A 21,316-nucleotide genomic window follows, 5' to 3' on the forward strand; every position below is an offset into this window, starting at 1 on the left:
TCAGGAGTACGGAACCACCATATGTAAATAAAATACAAATCTTAATAATTTAATACAAAGACAAAAATAGTAATATGTAGTAGCAAAAAGTTATTTACCTTTTAGTAGTTCACTAGATTTTTGGTGACAGACACACAAACTTTTTTACTTCATCAAGGATGCTCATCATTCCAGACATAACTAGCACATTCTTGTGCTGATGATTTGCCTATTTAATATGTTATCTAATAACAACACTCTCTTTTCCAGTCGGCCATGGAAGCGCTCACAAACTACCAAAAGAGCCAATCTCGCTTAGAATTACAAAACAAACTGATGGAACAACACCTAACCATTCTCAGCCGATACATAACCAACAAGAACGACGTGCCCATAGAAATAAAGAAAATCGCGCAAAACTACACGAAAAAACTATCGTTCAGTTCAAAAATAAGTTCCTTGACGAAATTCGCCGGAAACGACGAAGACGAGGAAAAGGAAAAGTATTCGAAACAGAAAAGCGCGCCAAATCTATTCGCGAAAACTTCAAAAGAAGATATCATTAATGCAATGAATAAAATGAACGAAGACAGGAAACATTTTATGATGAAGAAATCGCAATCTGTACATTCTGGTCTAATAGCGAATAGACCTTTTCCACTACAAGTTTTACAAGAAAAAGATTCAGAAACTAGAAAATATTCTCTAATAGATGGTCCGAAAAGGATTGAAGGGACGAGAAAGCACAGTCTTACAGATATAGGCAAAAGAAATAACAATTTATTCAACACACAGGAACAAATAAATCAAGAGAGACTTTACGAACAACAATTAAAACATGATTTTGATGAAAACCTGCGTAAATTGGAAAACAACGATTCTGAAAACACGTCAGACCAATCTTCCGACATTTTTGACTTAAAAACGGATTTAAAACGCGATTTAAACGAGTTTCAGAGCAAAAAGAGCATGTCGCTAAACTTTCATGGTAAAAGTGATAGCGGTTTTGTCACACCGTTGACTCCAGATAAAGAATTGAATGATCGGAAAGAGGAAACCGCATCAATTATTTCGCATCCGTTGAGTGACTGCTGCAGTGATATAGATGTGAAATTTGACGGGCAATCCACTAAGTTGAAACAAATACGACCGATAAGGCACCATTAGGATAAAAAAACACACGTGTCAGAAGTGAAAATTCTTTGGCAAGATTCAAAGATACCAAAATCGTCGCTTTACTCCATGACGTGACGGTATTGCCATGACGCGACCTTGAAATTTTACTCTCAACACGCCTAGAAGTAAGTAAATAAAAAAAGATAAAAAATGCCTAAATATAGGAGTAGTGACATTTTCAGAGTTTATAAACGCAATCGAAAGTGTTCATATAAAATCGTGATAAATATTCGTATGTAAAACTAATTCACTGTAGATTTTTAATTTAATGACAAATTATAAAAATTAGCACCACATTATTGTACTTTAGGTAATCTTTTTTTATTTTTCTCACTGATTAGAAAATAAATATTTTAACGGATTTTAAACGCGATTTATTAGTTACTCGACGTTTTGCACACTACAGCGAGCGTGGTCATAGGGAGTGACCGTGACCATGTTTTAAATCCATTAAAATCTCTAATTTCTAAATGTATAATGTGTCACTGTTACTGAAAATGTAGGAAAATGTACCTATTTAGTACAATAATTACCTTCAGATTTTAAACGAAAGGTCCTAAATTCGATTCCCTTTAGAGATTCATTAAAAATAGTATTACAAAAACCTTAAAATTTACTTTTAAATAGTACAATAAACAACTAGATTCACAATTACGTTTAAAAATTGTCCAAAGCAAAACTCTGCCCATGCATTGAATAGGCAGAGTTATCTAATGAGCGATACAATAGACTTTGAACATTACTGCCACGAAATAAGGTGTTAATTTTAATGAATGTTTTATACAACGCAATTTTCAATCCTATCCTATCCTTCCTACTAATACAATTAATTATAAATGCGAAAGTTTGTGAGGATGTGTGTGTGTTTGTAACTCTTTCACGCAAATTCTACTGAACCGATTACAATGAAATTTAGCACACATATAGAGGGTAACTTGGATTAGCACATAGGATAAATTTTATCCCGGAAATCCCACGGGAACGGGAACTGTGCGGGTTTTCCTTTGAAAACGCGAGCGAAGCCGCGGGCGGAAAGCTAGTATTTAGTAAAGGTGATTGTGAGTCAAGTTGTTTTTATAATATAATACTAAAGTATGTTACCATATATTTTTCTTACTTATTAATGACAATAAACAATAGAAATAAAAAGAAATCAATTAATTTTACCGACTACTGAATAACCGCGTTTTTGCGTAAATTTTCTCTCAGATATACTTATAATAATGAACTTACCTTCCTACCAAAATCCTATCATTTTAGACTCAGTTAATTTACTTAAAAACATAAAAATACTTAAGTATTCCACGCGCTGTCTAAATCTTAAATTATTTGTTAAAACCTTTCTCTCTAGTAAAAACAGAATCAAAATCAATGCAGTAGTTTTTGAATCTATCGAGAATTGACAGACAGACGTGAATGACTTAATGATTATAAAAAAAACTTCTTTAAAAAAGATACTTATGTTTGAGTTAGGTAACTTGAGATTTACTTAAGGCTTTCTTGCCACATGTATATTTTTTCGTTTTACTATAAAATAAATATATTTTTATGATTTACTTTATCGATATAACAAACCTATTTATTTTTAATTCAGTATTTTCAGAGATTTCAATATTTATACATATATAAAAAATATAATAGTAACACATTTGTTCCGCTTAGTATAGGTAATATATTATATAGATAATAATAAGTATAACACAGAACTTAATAATAAAATATGTGAAAAGAATATTGTTGACCGTCAGTTGATAAATTTAAATATGTGAAAAGAATATTGTTGACTGTCAGTTGATAAATTTCTGTAGTGAAAATATCATGCCATTGTCCGCCATATTGAATTTTTAGAAAATATATTTAAAATGTAATAATATTTTATTTCAGATCTCACTCACATGTAGTTGTTTTATGTATTTGCTCAAAAATATTGTTTTGTTATTATTTGTAAGGATTGTCGCTCATTCAACGCTTTTTTTAATTTTCTCTAAAGTATTAGTATAATAAGATGCCTAAGTTACTACATAATACATCATCTATCTGTCAGTTAAAGTCCTATCAAAATCGGTACAGAGCTTACCAAGATTAGCCGTAACCAACAGTGACAAAATGTACCGTGTGAAAATATGTAGGTACCGTGTATTTGTAAAAAGAAAAAATATCGTTAAATGAGTGAAAATCCAACTAAATTCTTATTGTGATGTGTATCAAAGCTTGGTTAAGTTAAAGTGTTGATGGAATAAATAATTAGTTGTATTTCTGTTGTTTTATTTCATTTTTCCTTAAAACATTAATATCATAATATACACACATTCTTACTTTATTTTTTTCGCTTATAATGAAACCAATATTTTATTCTCACAAGGATTTTCCGTAATTAAACTTATCAAAGAAATTCATATCCTTTTAACACGCTTTTATTAGCTTCACCACAGGCTTCACCTGTATGTTTGTTTGTAACCGACTCCTGTAGACTCGATTTTGACCCACTTTAAATGGGCAGATTCAAAACTTTGTACACTTATCAAGGATCGGTGACAATAATAATAATTTTATCTTATTAGAGCGTGTTTTTAATTATTGTCCGATGGTTAAAGATTCTATTGCTAATTTTCTGACAAGTTTATAACATTCAGTAAATAAATTGGACATTTATATGACGAAAAGGTAACTTGTAAATGTATTTTAGGACCTATTTTCTTGTGTTTGATTTTACGCTATTATTACTTCAATTATAAGTTCTATAATATGCAAACTAGTATCGCCATCTACATCAACATCAGGTTAATTATATTTTATATCAGAGACATCTAGCAGTGAGTAGATATAACTAATTGCACAAGAGTTATAACTACATTCTAATAGATGGCGCTGATTTCAATTTCAACATAATGAATTAACGGAATAAAATGACAAACATTACAATATGGATTGCAAAAATCAGCAACATTAAAGAAAAAATAAACATTTAATTTTTTTATATTATTAAAAATTTTACTGTAATGAAAAAGCTTTTATTATTTATATAATTAAAACTACTAGCGCCATCTACATTCATGTTCCATATAATTTATTATATATTCACGACATCTAGTGGTGACTAGAAGTATTAGAATAAAATAACTACATCTAGTTTTAATAGATAGCGCTGGAATGAATTATACGAATATTGGAATACGGGCATTTTCACAAAAATGTAGGTCCCCTCCTTGAAAAATATATTTTTTTTGATAGTATTATATTTTAAACTTTTTTTGATCTCTTTAAAACGGAAATTCAATATACTTCAAGAAAACATATAATATGATGGGTTTAAAATGAGAAAACTGTAAAAATAATAGGACACAATGGAAAGTCTCGCAATTTTATATCAGTTGTGTGACTATATTCAGTAGCTGGAAAAACAGTGCAAAATATAAGAATTTTTAGATATTGTTTATTTATTAACTTAAAATCGTTATTTTGTATATTTTAAACACTCACTATTCCCAACTTTTGGATCTAAGCTAATTAAAAAAAACAATAGTATATTCAGTATTGTGACTCTGGTACTTCAACTGTCATTATTATCTTTACATTTAAAATGTTAGATACTTTTTTAGAGAAAAGGCAACAAATATTACACTTATGTATTATTCTCCATTAAAGAGACTGATTTGAAGGGCATTAAATGTAAAATCTACTGAAATATTTAAAAAATTCAGCTCCGTAATATAGGGACAGTCACACAACCGAATACCTAAAAAGGGAAAGGGTGCGTTTACATGGCGAAAAAAAAGTACGCAGGCACACATAATAAATATAATTATAAACTTAACTTAACTTCAAACTAAATTATCACAATCAGTTCGGGCTTAAGCCATCACATTATTATTATTTATCTAAAGGGTAAATTACTATCAAGATTCAAGAATAAGAAGTCTCTTTTATGTTTTATATTGGCACTAATCAAATTAATCAGTCGATAATCAGTCTTCGTGATTCGTTTATTATTAACCTTAAATAATCTCAATCACCATATTTGATAAAAAAAATCTTGTTTCAGTGGACGCTGCAAACACGAAGGTTAATCTGTAAATAAAAAAAAAAACCAATGAAAAATATCGTGAAAAAAATTAATTTTTGTTCCATTATTATCTTTCGTTGTTATACAAGGCACATTGTCTAGATTCTTAGTTCTGCTGGCTTATTTTGTTTCTTTTTCTGCATAATGCTTCTTTTTTTTTTCCTCAAAAAAAATTTTACTTCCTCATGCAAAATGATCAATCAGCTGTTGCGATTTGTATGGGGAAATAATTTTTATTTTTGAAATCTACTTTTTGCCGTAGTTTCCTACTCTGTCAAAAATGTCTTAGAAAAATATTTTTATAGCTCAAGAAAATCGCCATGTAAACATTGCTTTATGTGTTCAGGCATGTTGTGACTTTTCGTTCAGCGTATATGTGACCGCTCAAATAGTCACACAGCGGAAGTCACATTTGATAATCCTCTAGTAATAAAAACGGTTTAAAATATAACCACAACACTTATATTCATCAAAACTTTTGATCAACTTACATATAAAAACATTTAAAACAAAATTAACTAAATACTACAAGATAAATAGATAGAAATAAGCCAAAATATGGTCACATACCTGAATGAAGAATTTGGTCCCTGCGGCTTGCAAACACGCGTGCACTCATTCTAAGCAGTTTTTTGACCCTGACGGCTTCTAACCTGATAAGTTGCATAGCAGTAGCTATGGTGTTGACAGTAATGCAAAACTATTTGAACCACAGTAATTTTCTTTTTAGAAAATCGGTGACACAACTGAATGTTCCGGGAAGGACAATTTTTTTGATTTTCTTTTTTATTTTTTTATCTTTTATTTTGTTATATAAGGTTATTATATTTTAACTATTATCACAGTAACTGATTATCCTGGACCAAATAAAACCTTAAAAGATAGTACCTTTCTTACAAAAAAGTTAAGAAATAATGTAATAAACGCGTAAGAGTAAGCAGGGGACAGCGTAAAATTACCCATTTTTCGATTGTTATTTATAATTAACTTAACTTTATTTTAGATTTTGTCATAGTTTTTGTTAAAAAAACAAAATATTGTATACGTATAATCACTTTGATAACATATATAAATAATTCTGGCAACTACTTCATTATATAGAATTTAATGAATTCGAGGGACAGTTGAAAATCAGGGGGGTATACATTTTTGTGAAAATGCCCATACATAATATAAAATAAAGAAAGGAGAATGGGCATTTTACTATGGAAGTTGGGCCTGAACCCTTGAGTTGGACCAATACACATGAGATATTGTTTTTATAATAGATCATAACACATACATAACGGGAAAAATATATATAAAAAAATAATCAACCGGGTTTTTGTACAGTCACATCAAGTTTTATTTCTTTGTGTATAATATTTTTTGCAATAAATAACTGTTATAAGACAATGACAATATCTTTATGTTACTCCAATTCACTTTCACTTACAAATACGTACTAATCTTAAGCCTTCTAATAACCGAAATACCTACACTAATATTATGTTTTGTAACAGGTACCTATACCGTGTTTATTATAATTTAACGTAGTTAGACGTTTTTTGTGGTTAAACTCAGTCACTCCAGTGACATTTAGATTTATACTTACTTCACTCGAATTAAAAACACCGTTATTATGCGCAAAATAATAGCCAAATAAATAAAACTTTTTGCCTTGACTGTACAAGAACCCGGTTGATTTATTTTTTTGTTTTATTTTTTTCGTATGGTATGTGTAATGATCTATCACAAAAACAATATTTCGTGTGTATTGGTCTTAGCCTAAGTTTCAGGCCCAATTTGCCCATTCTCCTTTAAAAATAATGATGTCGTTACATACCGTCATATCCTCCAACATTGCCCGCTTTTCACAGTGTTTTGATCATATACAAGAAAAAACAAAATATGGACAGAATTGATGCTGTTATTTGAGTAGGGAATTGAATTTAGAATGAATAGATATACTTGAAATAATCATATTCTTAATAGTTTCTCTAAAAATAAGGAAGAAAGAGGTGGGCGAAGTAAGGTGGAAAAGTATACAACTTTGCCCACCTTTAATATTTCAGCCATTTTAAGACTTAGGTAGCTGTTTTTAAGAGACAAAGTACAAGACAAGTCAAAGATGCCGAATCTCTTACAAAAAATGATCCAAAATAAGTAGATCTTCATTAAATTGTATGGGCAAAGTTAGGTGTAATTTTCTCACAATCTTCATACAAAAATCTTTAGGGTTTAGGGTTGTCACAAAAAAATCAACTAGGTAAAGGATGAAAAAATTAAGTTTAATAAAATATGTAGGTGGGTATCAAGTAATAGGTAGGTACACATGCAATAATATTGCGTTCGTACTGTTTCTAGGTATATCTTTAAAATGAAACTGAAATTATGAATATTTATGTACCTATACGTAACTTCTACTAAACATTTAAAATCTACCTAGGTAGGCATACATACTCGTACAATCCTACCTAGGTACCTAAAAGAAAAAAACATGCTGTGTACTTAATTGATACCTAAAAAAAATTACCTTGCTACCTATTTGAGAAGTCTGTTAAAAATTTGTCAGCCCTAGCACCTCAAAACAGTTGGGCAATGTTGGGATAGGTCACACTACATTTATTAACCTAACATTGCCCAGCGACAAAACTCCTATAATACTACGTATTTTTGCTTGGAAATAACAAATAACCTCCTTTTTTATATTCTAGTTTAATAAATAATAAGAAATATTCACGTATTCTAATTGATTCCCAGTGATCAGAGACAAGTTTTTTTAGAAAAATTTGGCACCACCAAAACACCTTCTTCTTTGTCGACATGTAGAAGCATACTGATTGACGTTTTACATGTGCTATCTAATCAATGTTGCGAGAAAAGACTTTAATTTTCTATCAAAAAACAAAACAAGTCTTAAATGTCATGCTACTCCACATAAACACTCGGGAAAGTTAAAATTTCTATTTGGGCAAAGTTAGGCTGGAAAGGCAATGTTGGAGGATATGACGGTACGCTTGGTGCACCATATTATTTTAGTTTTAAGGTTAATGTCAAATGTAACAATATCAGTAACGGGAATCGGGAACTGATAAGTTTGATTTTTTCATAGCTTGAAGATACATTTTCATTCGATATAAACAGCTTGATACCTCCACGTGTTCATGAAAGTACCCTGTAGGTTTAGAATTTTGATACCCTTGCGAATGCCGAAATTTGCGAAAATTTTCAGCATTTACAGCTGTATCTCCTGATTGCGTTGACATATAAAATTTGATTTTATTACAGCTTAAAGATATTATAGACTGAGTTTTTGATTTTAATATCAATTTCATGTAAGCGTTCAAGAATTTTAAGTTTAAACTTATTAAAAATATCTTTTTTATATAATGTATTTAAAAATTCATATTCTTTCCTATATACGTAGTATATTATTATTAGTCTGTGCCTATATTATTGTGTTATAAGACGTTATTTTATACCAAATTTCAAGACTCTGTGTTCACTTGCGCGCCCTAGACTTTTTGAAACATGGAAGGATTTTTGGTCTACGTCAAGTAGAAGTAAGGGCAAATTCTACCGCTCTATACAAAATGATATTCCTCCAAAACCATGGTTTTTTAAATATAAGGACATCCCCAAAGGTGTTACCTCTACGATCTGCCGTATTCGACTAGGCCACGCAAGTACTCCAGTGCATCTAGCAAAAATCAGGGTGAGGGACAACTCAATTTGTGAATGTGGTATTGATGAAGCTGACCTGGACCATATCTTTTTTAACTGTACAAAGAATTCTTCCCTATATGATAACCTTCCTCCTACCGTTCCTCGTCCTACTAACATGAAATCCCTCCTCTCATTAATTAGTACTCGATTTGTTTATGTTATATCTAAATTTATTATCTCTAACAAAATAAAACTGTGAATATTTATCAAGCGTCCAAATATTGTAGATTTTAGTTTTTATGTTATACTTTGTACATAGTTTACTGTTCGTCCTTTATAACAATTAAATTAACCTGGTGTTGGGAATTTCTATATATTGTGTGTGTCATTTTTTCTATTGTAGATATCTGCGCTTGACTGATACATTTGAGTTTCTTATAAATCTATGAGATGTAAAACTATCCACAACGTGACATTGGCAAAATTGTGGCAACGCAGTACTGCCATTTATAAAATAAATTGAATTGAATTGACTCTGTGTTCATGGGAAGCACATGTAGGTTTTGATTCCCTTGCGAATGTCGAAATTTGCGACAAATTTCAGCATTTACGGCTGTATCTTTTGATTGCGTTGGCTTATAAGTTTGATTTTTTCACAGCATCAAGGGACCGTAGACTTGAGTATTCGATATAAATTTAATTCAGCTTGACAGTTGACACCTCCACGCGTTCCTGAGAAAAAAGCTGTTGACAGACAGATAGACAGACGGACAACAAAGTGATAGGGTTAGGGTTCTTAGGGTTAGGGTTAGGGTTAGGGTTAGGGTTTTAGGGTTCCGTTTTGTCCTGTTGAGGTTCGAAAAACAATTTTTTTCCGTCCATGGTTTTCTTTGAATGTTATGGATATGTCAAGACCCTTTTTTTAAAGAACGCGTGGATTTATCGAACTGTTATTTTTATTGATTACTTAAATCTAGGGTAGATTGAAGCTGTGATAAAATACAACTTATAAGCCAACGCAATCTAAAGTTTTACAGCTGTTTATGCTGCAAATTTTCGCAAGTTTCGACATTAGCAAGCGATTAAAAACAGGTTTAAACGGAAATTAAGGTGTGCGAGTGACTCCGATTCGCACTTGGTCAGTTTTTTTTTTATATTTTGTACAATGTAAATTTTTTTTTCTATTTTATCGAGTACGATTTTTAATTATATCTATGGTGGGCAGGATAGAGGTAAAAGAAACACAAAATTCACTTCAAAAATATAATTATAATATCACAGACAATCTCATTTACCAAAAAATGGTAAGTTAGGTAATTTTCATACAATTATGGAACTAAGAATGAACGAAATATATACAGTACATAAAAGATTGTTTTAACATAATATTTTAATAATAAAATGGTTAAATATATAAAATGTTTAAGGGTTAGGTGGGTAATGAAATCTTAAATATCATACAACTGATTTTATGAAAAGAAACAGATTCTAATACTTTAGGTACATTGTTTTTTAATACTTTAACAAAAGACTTATGTCATGTAAGGCTCGAATATGCAAAAATGTACCTTCTTTTGATATTTAGTTTAATAGCATTTAAATACTTGAGAAATTTAAATTGAAAAAATCGATCAAGACGGAAGACGCGGGTTCGATTCTCGCCTCGTGATCGAATTTTTTCTTAATATATCTCATTCATTTCCAAAAAAAAAAGTGCGTGTGTGTCGAGCACACGTGTCAGAAGTGAAACTTCTTTGGCATTCAAAGATACCTTACTCCGTGACGTGACGGTATTATCATTACGCTAAAAGTTTTACTCTCAACGCGCCTAAATAAGTTTCATTTCTAAAATAATTAATCTTTCGTCTATAATCCAACACGCCTCAGTTCCAATAATTCCGAATAAATAAATATTAATTACATATCGTCTAATTTAGTTATACATTGTCATTTCTTCGCTTATTGGATCTAGATGATAATCGTATAGAAGCTCTAATGGAGGCCCTAGAACCGATCCCTGGGAGGGGCCGGACGAAATTCTCTTGTGTGTCTTCTATTCTTTGCTGGTGGACTTCCTTTTTCCTGTAAATTATTAATAATTAGTTAATTTTTAGTTTTAGTTTGCAGCATTAAAGGTTTCAACACTATTTAATAATTTTAAAGGACCGAAAAATATCATACTGGTGGAATGCGATTGAATAAAATAAAAATGTGTGCGTGTACTAGTGTACACACGTAAGAATTGAAACTTCTTTATGACCTTATTTTTCAAAAAATAATTGACTATATGCAACTTTACAGAAATACGTCGAATCACGCGTGGTAGGGATAAGAAAAAGATGGCGCGTAACGGAAAAATGTCACGCGTAACGAAAAAATGTTACACTAAATTTTTTTCCAACCCCGATAAAGAAGTTTCACTTCAAAAATATTATATAAGCATATTTTTAAGCGTAAATTAGGTACTTGATTAACCCATTGAGCCCCGAACGGCCCGATCGGTCCTCGACACAATAGATTTTCTATTGTGTCTGTGATAGTTATTAAATTTACAGAATCATTTAAATGTTACAATAAACAACTGAAAGAGTAATTGCTGTATGTAATTATTACGAAGTAAAAGTATTTCTAAAATATTTAATTTTGAGTTTACTAAAATATTATCTATAGTAATATAGACTTCACAAAGTAATCGAACATGTTTTTAAAATTTACTGAACATGATTTTTTAAATTACCTCATTTTTACATTTTTTCACAAACAAAAAGACAATACCGAACTTTTGAAAGAGAATTTGTAAAAAAAATTACCATCACAAAAATATCTCACCTAGGAAAACACGGATTATCCCAGAACCTCTGATCAGCCCCGAAAGCCTCTCCATCAGCGAGGGTCTGCGGCATCTCAGCCCCCATCGTCTCCGGCAGTAGGAGACACAACACGCCTCCTAATATACCGAGCACTCCTAGGATTAGGAGTGGCAGTTCTGGGGATATGTTCGCCTGGAGATTAATAAAAAAATCATATTATTGAACACTAGATTTCCGCCCGCGGCTTCGCCCGCGTTTTCAAAGGAAAACCCGGATAGTTCCCGTTCCCGTGGGATTTCCGGGATAAAACCTATCCTATGTGTTAATCCAAGTTACCCTCTATATGTGTGCTAAATTTCATTGTAATCGATTCAGAAGTTTTTACGTGAAAGAGTAACAAACATCCATACATCCATACAAACTTTCGCCTTTATAATTGTATTAAGATTAAGATAAAATAATAAACAAAAATGTTATTTTTTTTTTGAGTCAAATAAACTTTATTTATTTAATTTTTATTATAAGCCAGGAATCAGCCTTCCCTTCTAATATGTATACATATCTAGGTATACTAATAACTGCTAAGAATCGTGCCCAATCATATTTTTTTAGATAGCATACAAATAATGACAGGTTCTTGGGGAAGGTTTTAGAATATAACTTGTTAAGTTTTAGACAAAGCAGACGGACGGAATCTTGGGCGGAACGCTTGTTTTTAAATGTATAAAAAATCTTTAGGATGATAGAAAACAAAATCGATCACGAGGCGGGATTTGAACCCGCGTCTTCTGCTTTTTTGCCGCCAGAGCAATCGAAAAAAATACACACACTTGAGGTGGACAAAGATTTTTAATTACACACAAAATTTTAAACTCACAAGACTTTTAAGGTAAATGGTTAAATACATATTCGTACATAAATAACAAACTCACAAGATAAACAACAAACGGCGCCAGTATACTCGCGACGTAGCCCATAATATGAATTAGGGCTACGCCCTGCGCCCGCACCACAGTGGGCAGCAGCTCGGCCGCGTACTGGAGCCCTATGTTGTACGACACGTTCACTGCGAAGCGCCCGAGGATCGCTAGGGCTGCGGACGGACCGCCTGGGAGGAAATAAATGCTAAAATTAGCAGTATACAGGGTGTAATCGTTAAGTGTGCACAGGCAATTATTCCGTAACTATTGCAGATATAAAAAAAGACGGGTTGCACTGGGGGAGTGCCGGCAGAAGTGAAAACTTGATTATTAACGTTGAGCATGTTTGATATTACGTCTTACGCTTTTTCGATCAGGTCACGTGTCCTGACGCGAGTTTAACATTTTATACCCATTACAGAAAAAGTGCTCAACGCCGCTAAAGAAGTTTTCACTTCAAAAAACTTTAAACTGATTCCCGGTCGAAGCAAGTGATTTTTCAAAAAGATTAGAATGCACTTCTAATTCTTTTTAAAAATGAAGGAATGTTCCTTTCCTTTCCTTCGTATTTCAAGTTCTTTCCCTCCAGGGCACATTGAAAATGTTCACTCTGTACCTATGCCTCGACTAATCGTGTGTTTGGTTGTGTGGTGTACGTATGCTATGAGTATTTCTGTGCAAAGTAAGATCAAACTCAAAGTAAAACTTGTTTTTTCATGTAAATCTCAATAAGTATTCATTATTATTACAATTTTTAAACCAAGAAGAAATTGCAAGATACTTTTTTAAAAATATTTGTACATATAAAATTATTGGCTTAAAATAAAATTCCTCACCGATCGGCACAGCAGTTGCCAGTAGACTGAAAAGACCGCTGATCACCATGGAGCCACACGCCAACCATCTTCTACCCCATCTGAATTTATAAAAAATCATATTGAATTAAATATCAAAATAAATATAAATATTTTCAGGACAATTTTCACACACGGCACGATCTGATCCCATACTAAGCTTTCGCTTGTGTTATGGAAACCAGATGGCTGATAAACATACATATATGTATAATTTTAAATAAATACTTAAATGTATAGATATTCAACACCCAGACACAGAGCAAACATCGATGTTCATCACACAAATATTTGCCACGGGTGGGAATCGAACCCACGACCTCTGGCTTGGAAGGCAGGGTCACTACCAACCAAGCCAATCGGTCAGTCATTAAATATGTTAGCTGAAACTTTAGGAAAAATAGAAATCTCGTAACATAATAGTAAATACTAGTAACTATTTCATTAACTTTCTTCGTCATAGCAAATGATCATGCAAACTTCAATATCTTTCCTTCAACTTTCTTTGACAGTCATTCTTTCTTTTCAAATTTCCAAAAAAAGCAGTTTACAAAATTGCAATCAAACATGGAACCAATCAATAAGTTCCTTCAATTTATTAATAAATTATCAAATAAATATTATAAGTGGAGAAAAATCCACTCTTAAGGAGTTGGTTACATACAAACATACAGGTGAAGCTAATATTGTGTTAAAACGGAATGATAAAAGGGAGTAACATCTTAACAAAAATTAACAGTAATTCTTTCTTTCATTCTTTTAAAAGAACTTACCGACAAAGTACCAGCAGCCAAAGGGACAGCAGGAAACTCCGTGGCAGCTAATATTTAGATACCCAACTCTTTCTTTCACCTAACTATCCTTTCTTAAAGAACTTACCAATTAAAAACTACAATCATAAAAGTTTCAGAACAGAACGTCATGACAGTAATAAATAAAAGTTTAGTAATGACAGTAATTCTTTCTTATGTACATTGCAAATGTTAAAAAGCTTATCGAACCACAGTCAGATAAATGATTCATGATAATAGCAACTAATTTCTCTTTCTTTCTGTCATGGCATATGTCTCTTTCTTTCATAATCATAAATATCTTCCCAATCCCTACTAATATTATAAATGCGAAAGTAACTCTGTCTGTTACGCTTTCCCGCTTAAACCTTTCAACCGATTTTGATGAAATTTGGCACAGATAATCTTTAGACCCTGAGAAAGAATATAGGTTACCTTTTATCAAAACACCACGCGGGCGAAGCCGCGGGCGGAAGCTAGTTTATAAATAACAGTATCCCTTTCTTTCCTAATCTTAGACTACAGTACTTTCCAGTCTCAACCTTTCTTTCTTTTCCAATTTTAAAGAACTTATATTTAAGGAACTTATTATAAATGACGGTAGATACATATTTCATTCTTTCATCATCTTTTCTTAGCTTAAAAATCAACAGTTTTTTAACTAAAGTTTAAGTTTTTAACTAAATATTAAGTTTTTAACTAAAGTTTAAGTTTTTTTTTACTTGAGATTAAGTTTTAAACTACAGTTTAAGTGTTTAACAATAGTTTACGATATAACTACAGTTTAAGTTTTAACTTACCGATCCAATACTATAGTGAGGAAAGTATCAGCCGGGAACTCCGTAGCAGTCGCTATAGTAAACGTTATGAATATGTCCAACCCCAAAGACCCAACATTTCTAACATGGCCGTCGAAAACCAAAGAAATGGCCATCCAGATGATTATTAACAAAATGGCGTTCTTTCTGAGACGGGGAGTTCGGAAAATGTCAAGCACGGAATAAGTTCGTTGTGTCTCTGTTTGTTTTAATGCGTTGTGAGATGCTTGCTGGAAAAAAAAATATTTTTTATAGAATTATATATTTTTGAGGAATAGTTTTTTCTTGATAGTGACAGTGGGTTAAAAGTAACTAGGTGTTAAACTATTTCTAATTGAACGTTATTTTACACACATAAATTAACATAAAATGGAAAACCAGAGACAAGTTAGTTTATATGGCGGCCTTGCCTTGGCCTTTTTATTTAATTTTATTTTTTGTCAAATTTGGTATCTTTATAGAATTCAAATGTTTTATAAACATCATTACTTGAAGAATATAAATGAAAAAAGTACAATTTATTGTTATTTGTTAAAGTAGTAAACTTAGAACTATGCAATGGTATCTCATTTTGGAAATTTCGTATTCTCAATTTTGTGGAGGTAAATTAACAAAAAATGAATTATTTTCATACAGAAGGCTAATCACAAAGAGATATAGGATTGTTGAAAAAAAATGTAAATCACGATTATTACAAGAAAAAAAAAACACTTTTTGAAATATAATTTTATACTGTATATTGTATTGATTGATCGTTAACATAATTATTTATAAAAATATTTTTAAATAATTATCGCATACAAAATCATATTATTTTCAAATCTAATATTTAAATAAATAAACTTACAGTAAATTCACTGAGAACTTTATCCGGTATCTGCCTTTTGTTAATCCTCTCAAACTTCTTCATAATAACTAGAGCTTTATCTATTTTCCCTTGTGATAAGAGCCATCTGAAAATTAAATAAAAATTAGTTATTTTTAAATAGATATTTAGTTTTGATATAGCGCCATTTAGTGTCAAATTACGGCTTGTTATTGGGTGTGTGTGCGTTCGTGATTATACTTTTGTAAGTCTGTATGTGTACTTGAGAAATATTAAAATCTTAGTGATGATAATTTAATATTATAAATCGGTTATATTAGTTAATATTAACCCATCTATACTTAATATTATAAAGCTGAAGAGTTTGTTTCTTTGTTTAAACGTACTAATCTCAGGAACTAGGTACTGGTCCGATTTGAAAAATTCTTTCGGTGTTAGATAGCCCATTTATCGAGGAAGTCACACTAAGACCAACAGGAGCGTAGCAACGCGGGTGAAACCCCGGGGAACAGCTAGTTTAATAATAAATCAAGGGGTTATCATATGAACCTAAATATAAGATAATTAGTAGAATCCCCTCTGTAGTTTCGACGGTAAGAAATGGGTAAGACAATAAATAATAATTGTTACAAACGCTTTTGTGTATGTGCTAGCGTATATATTTGTGTGTCTATGTGTACATGCGTGTATGATTATATCTGTGCATGTATACACATGTTTATTCGTTTGTTTGACTATGTGTGTGTACACTGTATGTAAGTATATTTGTATTGATTTTATTGTCTATATGTATATTTATGAAGTTTTTGTACGCAGGCGTTTATTAAAACTTTGTGTGCATATAACATAATGTATATGTCTCTGTTTTAGTATGTGTATGTTCATAGTGTGAGTGTGTATGGGCATAATGCTGTCAAAGTTAATAATAGTTATGTTAATGTCTGTCAAAGTGTGCGTGCATACACTTATATATATGTGTGTGTGTGTGTGTGTGTGTGTGTGTATACAAACCTAGCGCTCTCCGGAACAACCCAAGGGGTAGCAGCAGCAAATATAAACGGCAGGCTTATCCCAATAGCGTATCTCCGCCAGTCAGCTGCCCACAACGCGAGCCAGGGTAATAAAGAGGCCCCAAATGTGAAGAATATAGCTATTGACATGTTCGCTACGAATGTCCGCCATTTTGGACCGACGTATTCGAGGACTGGAATGTTTTGATACTTTTATAAGTAAATTGTGGAAGTGTTATTGTTGATTGTTGAAATAAATTATTAAATTTTATAAGTGTTTTATTTATTTATAATACGTTACTGAAAAATAATAACAATTCTTTGTGTTTTGGTAAATTATAATTATTTGTAGTAAGGAACATTTCTTGCGATGTACTTTCAATAATGTTGTAGGTACCTAGTTTTTGTTACAATACATACTTAGTTCAATTAACATGATAATTGTAGGTACTATGCTATGAGATATGAAGAAAAACTTTATGAAAATTAATGAATTTTACAACACAAAATAAAAAAAGTAGATAGTTAAGAGGTAGTTAAGTCATATATTTAAGAGCAATTTATTTAGGTATATTATTATTATATTATACTAGCGGTCCGCCCCGGCTTCGCCCGTGGTACATGTTTACGTTTTCTCTACATAAGAACCATCCTCGTACTTCAAGGAATATAATAAAAAAAGAATTATCGAAATCGGTTCAGCCGTTCTCGAGTTATGCGCTTACCAACACATTTTGCGATTCATTTTTATATATAAGACTAGCGGTCCGCCCCGGCTTCGCCCGTGGTACATGTTTACGTTTTCTCTACATAAGAACTATCCTCGTACTTCAAGGAATATAATAAAAAAAGAATTATCGAAATCGGTTCAGCCGTTCTCGAGTTATGCGCTTACCAACACATTTTGCGATTCATTTTTATATATTAGATTTACATATAATGATATAGATATAGATATAAATAATATAAAGAAAATCTCACCCAAAATATACATCATAGTGAAGCAGTTATCAAAAGCCAATCCCACCAGAAACCTGCACAAGGCAAAAGACCAAAAACTGTTCGTGAACGCCGTTCCCACTCCTGCTGCGAATCCCATCATGTTCGTACCTGGGGATATACTCAAACTCAAATGCGTACTCAAACTCAAGTGCATACTCAAACTCAAATGTCGAAATGGAAATAAAACTTGAAATATGTCTAGATAACAAAACCTTACACAAACTCAAATGCGTACTCAAACTCAAATGCGTACTCAAACTCAAATTCGTACCCAACTCAAATATAAAATATTTACGCGGGTTCGAACCCCGTCTAGTAATCGAATTTTTCTATTCTTTATAATTTTCTCATCGTATTAATTTAATTTTAAAATTGAATTGAGTTGACTTGAATGAAATTGGATTGAATTGAATTGCATTGAAATGAATTTCATAGAATTGAAACAGAATTAAATTGAATTGAATTGCATAGAATTAAATTGAATTGAATTGCATAGAATCGAATTGAATTAAATTGAATTAAATCGAATTGAATTGCATAGAATTGAATTGTATCAAATAAAATTGAATTCCTTACCAACCAAAGCCGGTATCCGACCATATTTATCAGCAATCCAACCAAACACAAGACCCCCCACGATGGCCCCACAAAAGAAGATAGCTTGAGCTGTCGCAGGTAGGTTGTCTTTATCGCATACCCAGTCTAACTGTAATAAAAAAATAACATTATTTAAATTATGAAATTATTAGCTTTCCGCCCGCGGCTTCGGCCGCATATTCATTAGTCATTAGTTCCCGTTTCCGCTGGATTTCCGGGATAAAACCTATCCTATGTGTTAATCCAATTTACCCTCTATATGTGTGCTAAATTTCATTGTAATCGGTTCAGTAGTATTTGCGTGAAAGAGTAACAAACACACATCCATCCTCACAAACTTAGGTATAAACTTAGGATAGGATTGTATTGTCACCGATCCGTGATAAGTGTACAAAGTTTGAATTAAATCCGTTTAAAGTGGGTCAAAATCGAGTTTAGAGTCGGTTACATTCAAACATACAGTTGATGTGTTATAAGCGTGTTAAAAATCTTTAAAATTACGCAACAGATTTTGATGCGGTTTTTTTTAATAGATAGAGTGATTCAAGAGGAAGGTTTTAGTATATAATTTATTATGTTTTAGACAAAGCGGGCGAAGCCGCGGGCGGTAAGCTAGTAACTAATATTTTGAGAATACATATATAAGAATTTTATATTAGCGGTTGTGAATTGCAATAATATTTTGAAAATATATGAACTTTGCCTGCTTTTCTGGGAGAGATAGCTTCTAGCGACTCGTCTCGCTTACCTATAGCGACAAGGCCGCCCTCCACAGCCGCCCTCTCTGTTCATTATTAGATACCTAATGTTTTTTGTAATGGTGTTTATTAAAGTTTTTTTTCATTAATTTGTATTTCATTTCATACGTCAGTCCATTTTCAAAAATAAGGTAAGTAATTAAAATATTGAAGTAATAAAAAAGTTGTAGGCATAATAATTTGTAGTTCATTTTTTATAACCACTTTTTAACAACCTTAATTTTAATGCACATAATATGTAGGTAGACGGTACTTTTTATTTTTTTTGTGCTTGAGAACACAAAAAAACAGTAATTTGCACAAAAATAACAAAAAAAGTTGTTTAATTTGCACAAAAATATTTTTTTACATCGTCACTGTCATTAACCTTTGGAATTCATTAACCGAAGAAATAATACGAACTGAATAAATTTTTATTTCAACAAACATAATATAGAGAAATAACATTGTATTAATTTTATTTATTTATTTAAGTATAAAATGTAATATTGACACGATTTTAAAAGAGCAACTATGGAGTTTCTTGCCGGTTCATCTCCATAGATACTGCTTTCCGAATCGGTGGTAAATGTTAAAAATGTTATGACGATTCAAAAGTGCTTCTAGAAGAAGTTAATTGAATAAATAAATGTTTGAGTTAGAGTAATTGAGTATATGATATGTGTGTTTGTATGTATTTACTTACTTACATATTTAAGATATAATATTTTTAATTAATTTAATATTTAAGTACTATTGATGTTTTGTATTGAACTCTATTGCTGAGCTGTGCCCTGTTGTTTTACCCGCAGTGCTCTACTCCCATTGGTCTTAGCGAGATGATATATAAGCCTATAGCCTTCCTCGATGAATGGGCTATTGGGCTATCTAACACCGAAAGAATTTTTCAAATCGGACCAGTAGTTCCTGAGATTAGCGCGTTCAAACAAACAAACAAACTCTTCAGCCTTATAGTATTTGTATAGATTTAGCTAAATGGTAAGTACTATACACGGACACATTATCACATACAGATAATTAATATTATATTATATAGTTAAATAATTACAAATAAATCATAGTAATTGGTCTATAGTTTATGTGCAACATATTGTAAATAAAAGTTTCCATACCGACTCTAATTTAATAATAGGCATTTTATTATAGACTAGCTTCCGCCCACGACTTTGTGCGTGCATCCCCGTTTTTCCCCGTTCCCGCAAGAATTTCGGGAAATCCTTTCTTAGCGGATGCCTACGTCCTAACATCTACCTGCATGCCAAATTCCAGCCCGATACGTCCAGTGGTTTGGGCTGTGCGTTGATAGATCACTATATCAGTCACCTTTGAGTTTTATATACATATAGATTGAAATATACAAGCAGAATATTATTATAAGACCTTCAAATAAACCGATCAATTTAACTTATGTATTACTTAATAATTGTACATAGTGCTTTGTCGTTAATAACATACAGGCCTGTACCTGTAGGTTTTATTATATATCTTTACTACGTTAAAAATATATTTTTGTGACGGACAAACAGATTTGCGTGTAAGTTATTCTAATTGTAATAATTATAAAGTATTTCTATATTATGAATTAATAAGATTCGATTTAAATATGTATCTGTTCTATAATTTATTTGCCAAAAAAACATGGTATACTTAGATGTTAACAATTGAGTTCCAGCATGTTCAGCCGTTATTAACAGCATGCAAATTATGTCACTTAATTATAAATCAAAATTACATTTATTATTTTCATTATCATTACATTTCGCAGTCTACAATTATTATTAACAAAGTCAATCAATCCCAAGTCAAAATTTATATTTGAAGTAGTCTGCCATTGTGTAAAAGGAACGCTCTGCGAGGAATTTCACTAGTTGCCATTTTAATTTATTATGTGGCAGTGATCTTAACTCCTTAGGAAGACTCCCGGGTCTCTTGTAATGAAAAGCGAGCTATCCTCAAAGGTTGTGAATAAATTATGATGCTTTTTGACGAAAATTATGGTTTCTAAAATGTACATACCGGGAAGTGTAAGACTTTTCAGCCGCTGAAAAATTGGCTTACAGCTTA

At 31.7% G+C, this 21,316-nt stretch overlaps 2 protein-coding genes and 1 long non-coding RNA gene across 9 annotated transcripts in view; 1 reads left to right on the top strand and 2 right to left on the bottom strand.

The window, feature by feature from the left end:
• The window catches only part of plx (PTB_TBC1D1_like and TBC domain-containing protein plx), a 61,093-nt gene extending 57,685 nt beyond the window's left edge, over nt 1–3,408 (top strand). For all 6 annotated transcript variants that reach the window (XM_089713312.1, XM_089713313.1, XM_089713314.1 and 3 more), the window contains 2 exons: nt 250–2,920; nt 2,964–3,408. In XM_089713312.1, the coding sequence (XP_089569438.1) occupies nt 250–1,146 (897 nt within the window). In that variant the 3' untranslated portion in view covers nt 1,147–2,920; nt 2,964–3,408. The remainder of the gene's footprint in view (nt 1–249; nt 2,921–2,963) is intronic.
• A 1,531-nt stretch (nt 3,409–4,939) lies between these two features.
• On the bottom strand, nt 4,940–5,835 carry LOC149475547 (uncharacterized). Its single transcript, XR_016318032.1, has 2 exons — nt 5,789–5,835; nt 4,940–5,223 (listed from the first exon to the last, which is right to left on the bottom strand). It is a non-coding gene; the product is annotated as an uncharacterized LOC149475547 (long non-coding RNA).
• Nucleotides 5,836–10,418: 4,583 nt separating this feature from the next.
• LOC149475548 (organic cation transporter protein-like) overlaps nt 10,419–21,316 on the bottom strand; it is a 30,480-nt gene continuing 19,582 nt past the window's right edge. For both annotated transcript variants that reach the window (XM_089713382.1, XM_089713383.1), the window contains exons 4-12: nt 18,474–18,603; nt 17,877–18,005; nt 16,897–17,089; nt 15,907–16,012; nt 15,042–15,289; nt 13,433–13,512; nt 12,609–12,784; nt 11,696–11,868; nt 10,419–10,948 (exon numbers count right to left, since the gene is read on the bottom strand). In XM_089713382.1, the coding sequence (XP_089569508.1) occupies nt 10,804–10,948; nt 11,696–11,868; nt 12,609–12,784; nt 13,433–13,512; nt 15,042–15,289; nt 15,907–16,012; nt 16,897–17,089; nt 17,877–18,005; nt 18,474–18,603 (1,380 nt within the window). In that variant the 3' untranslated portion in view covers nt 10,419–10,803. The remainder of the gene's footprint in view (nt 10,949–11,695; nt 11,869–12,608; nt 12,785–13,432; nt 13,513–15,041; nt 15,290–15,906; nt 16,013–16,896; nt 17,090–17,876; nt 18,006–18,473; nt 18,604–21,316) is intronic.

Source organism: Colias philodice, chromosome 30 (genome assembly GCF_061535455.1).
Source record: "Colias philodice isolate Cphi_HAF_F1 chromosome 30, ilColPhil1 Martin Lab GWU primary, whole genome shotgun sequence".
Lineage (NCBI taxonomy): Eukaryota > Metazoa > Arthropoda > Insecta > Lepidoptera > Pieridae > Colias > Colias philodice.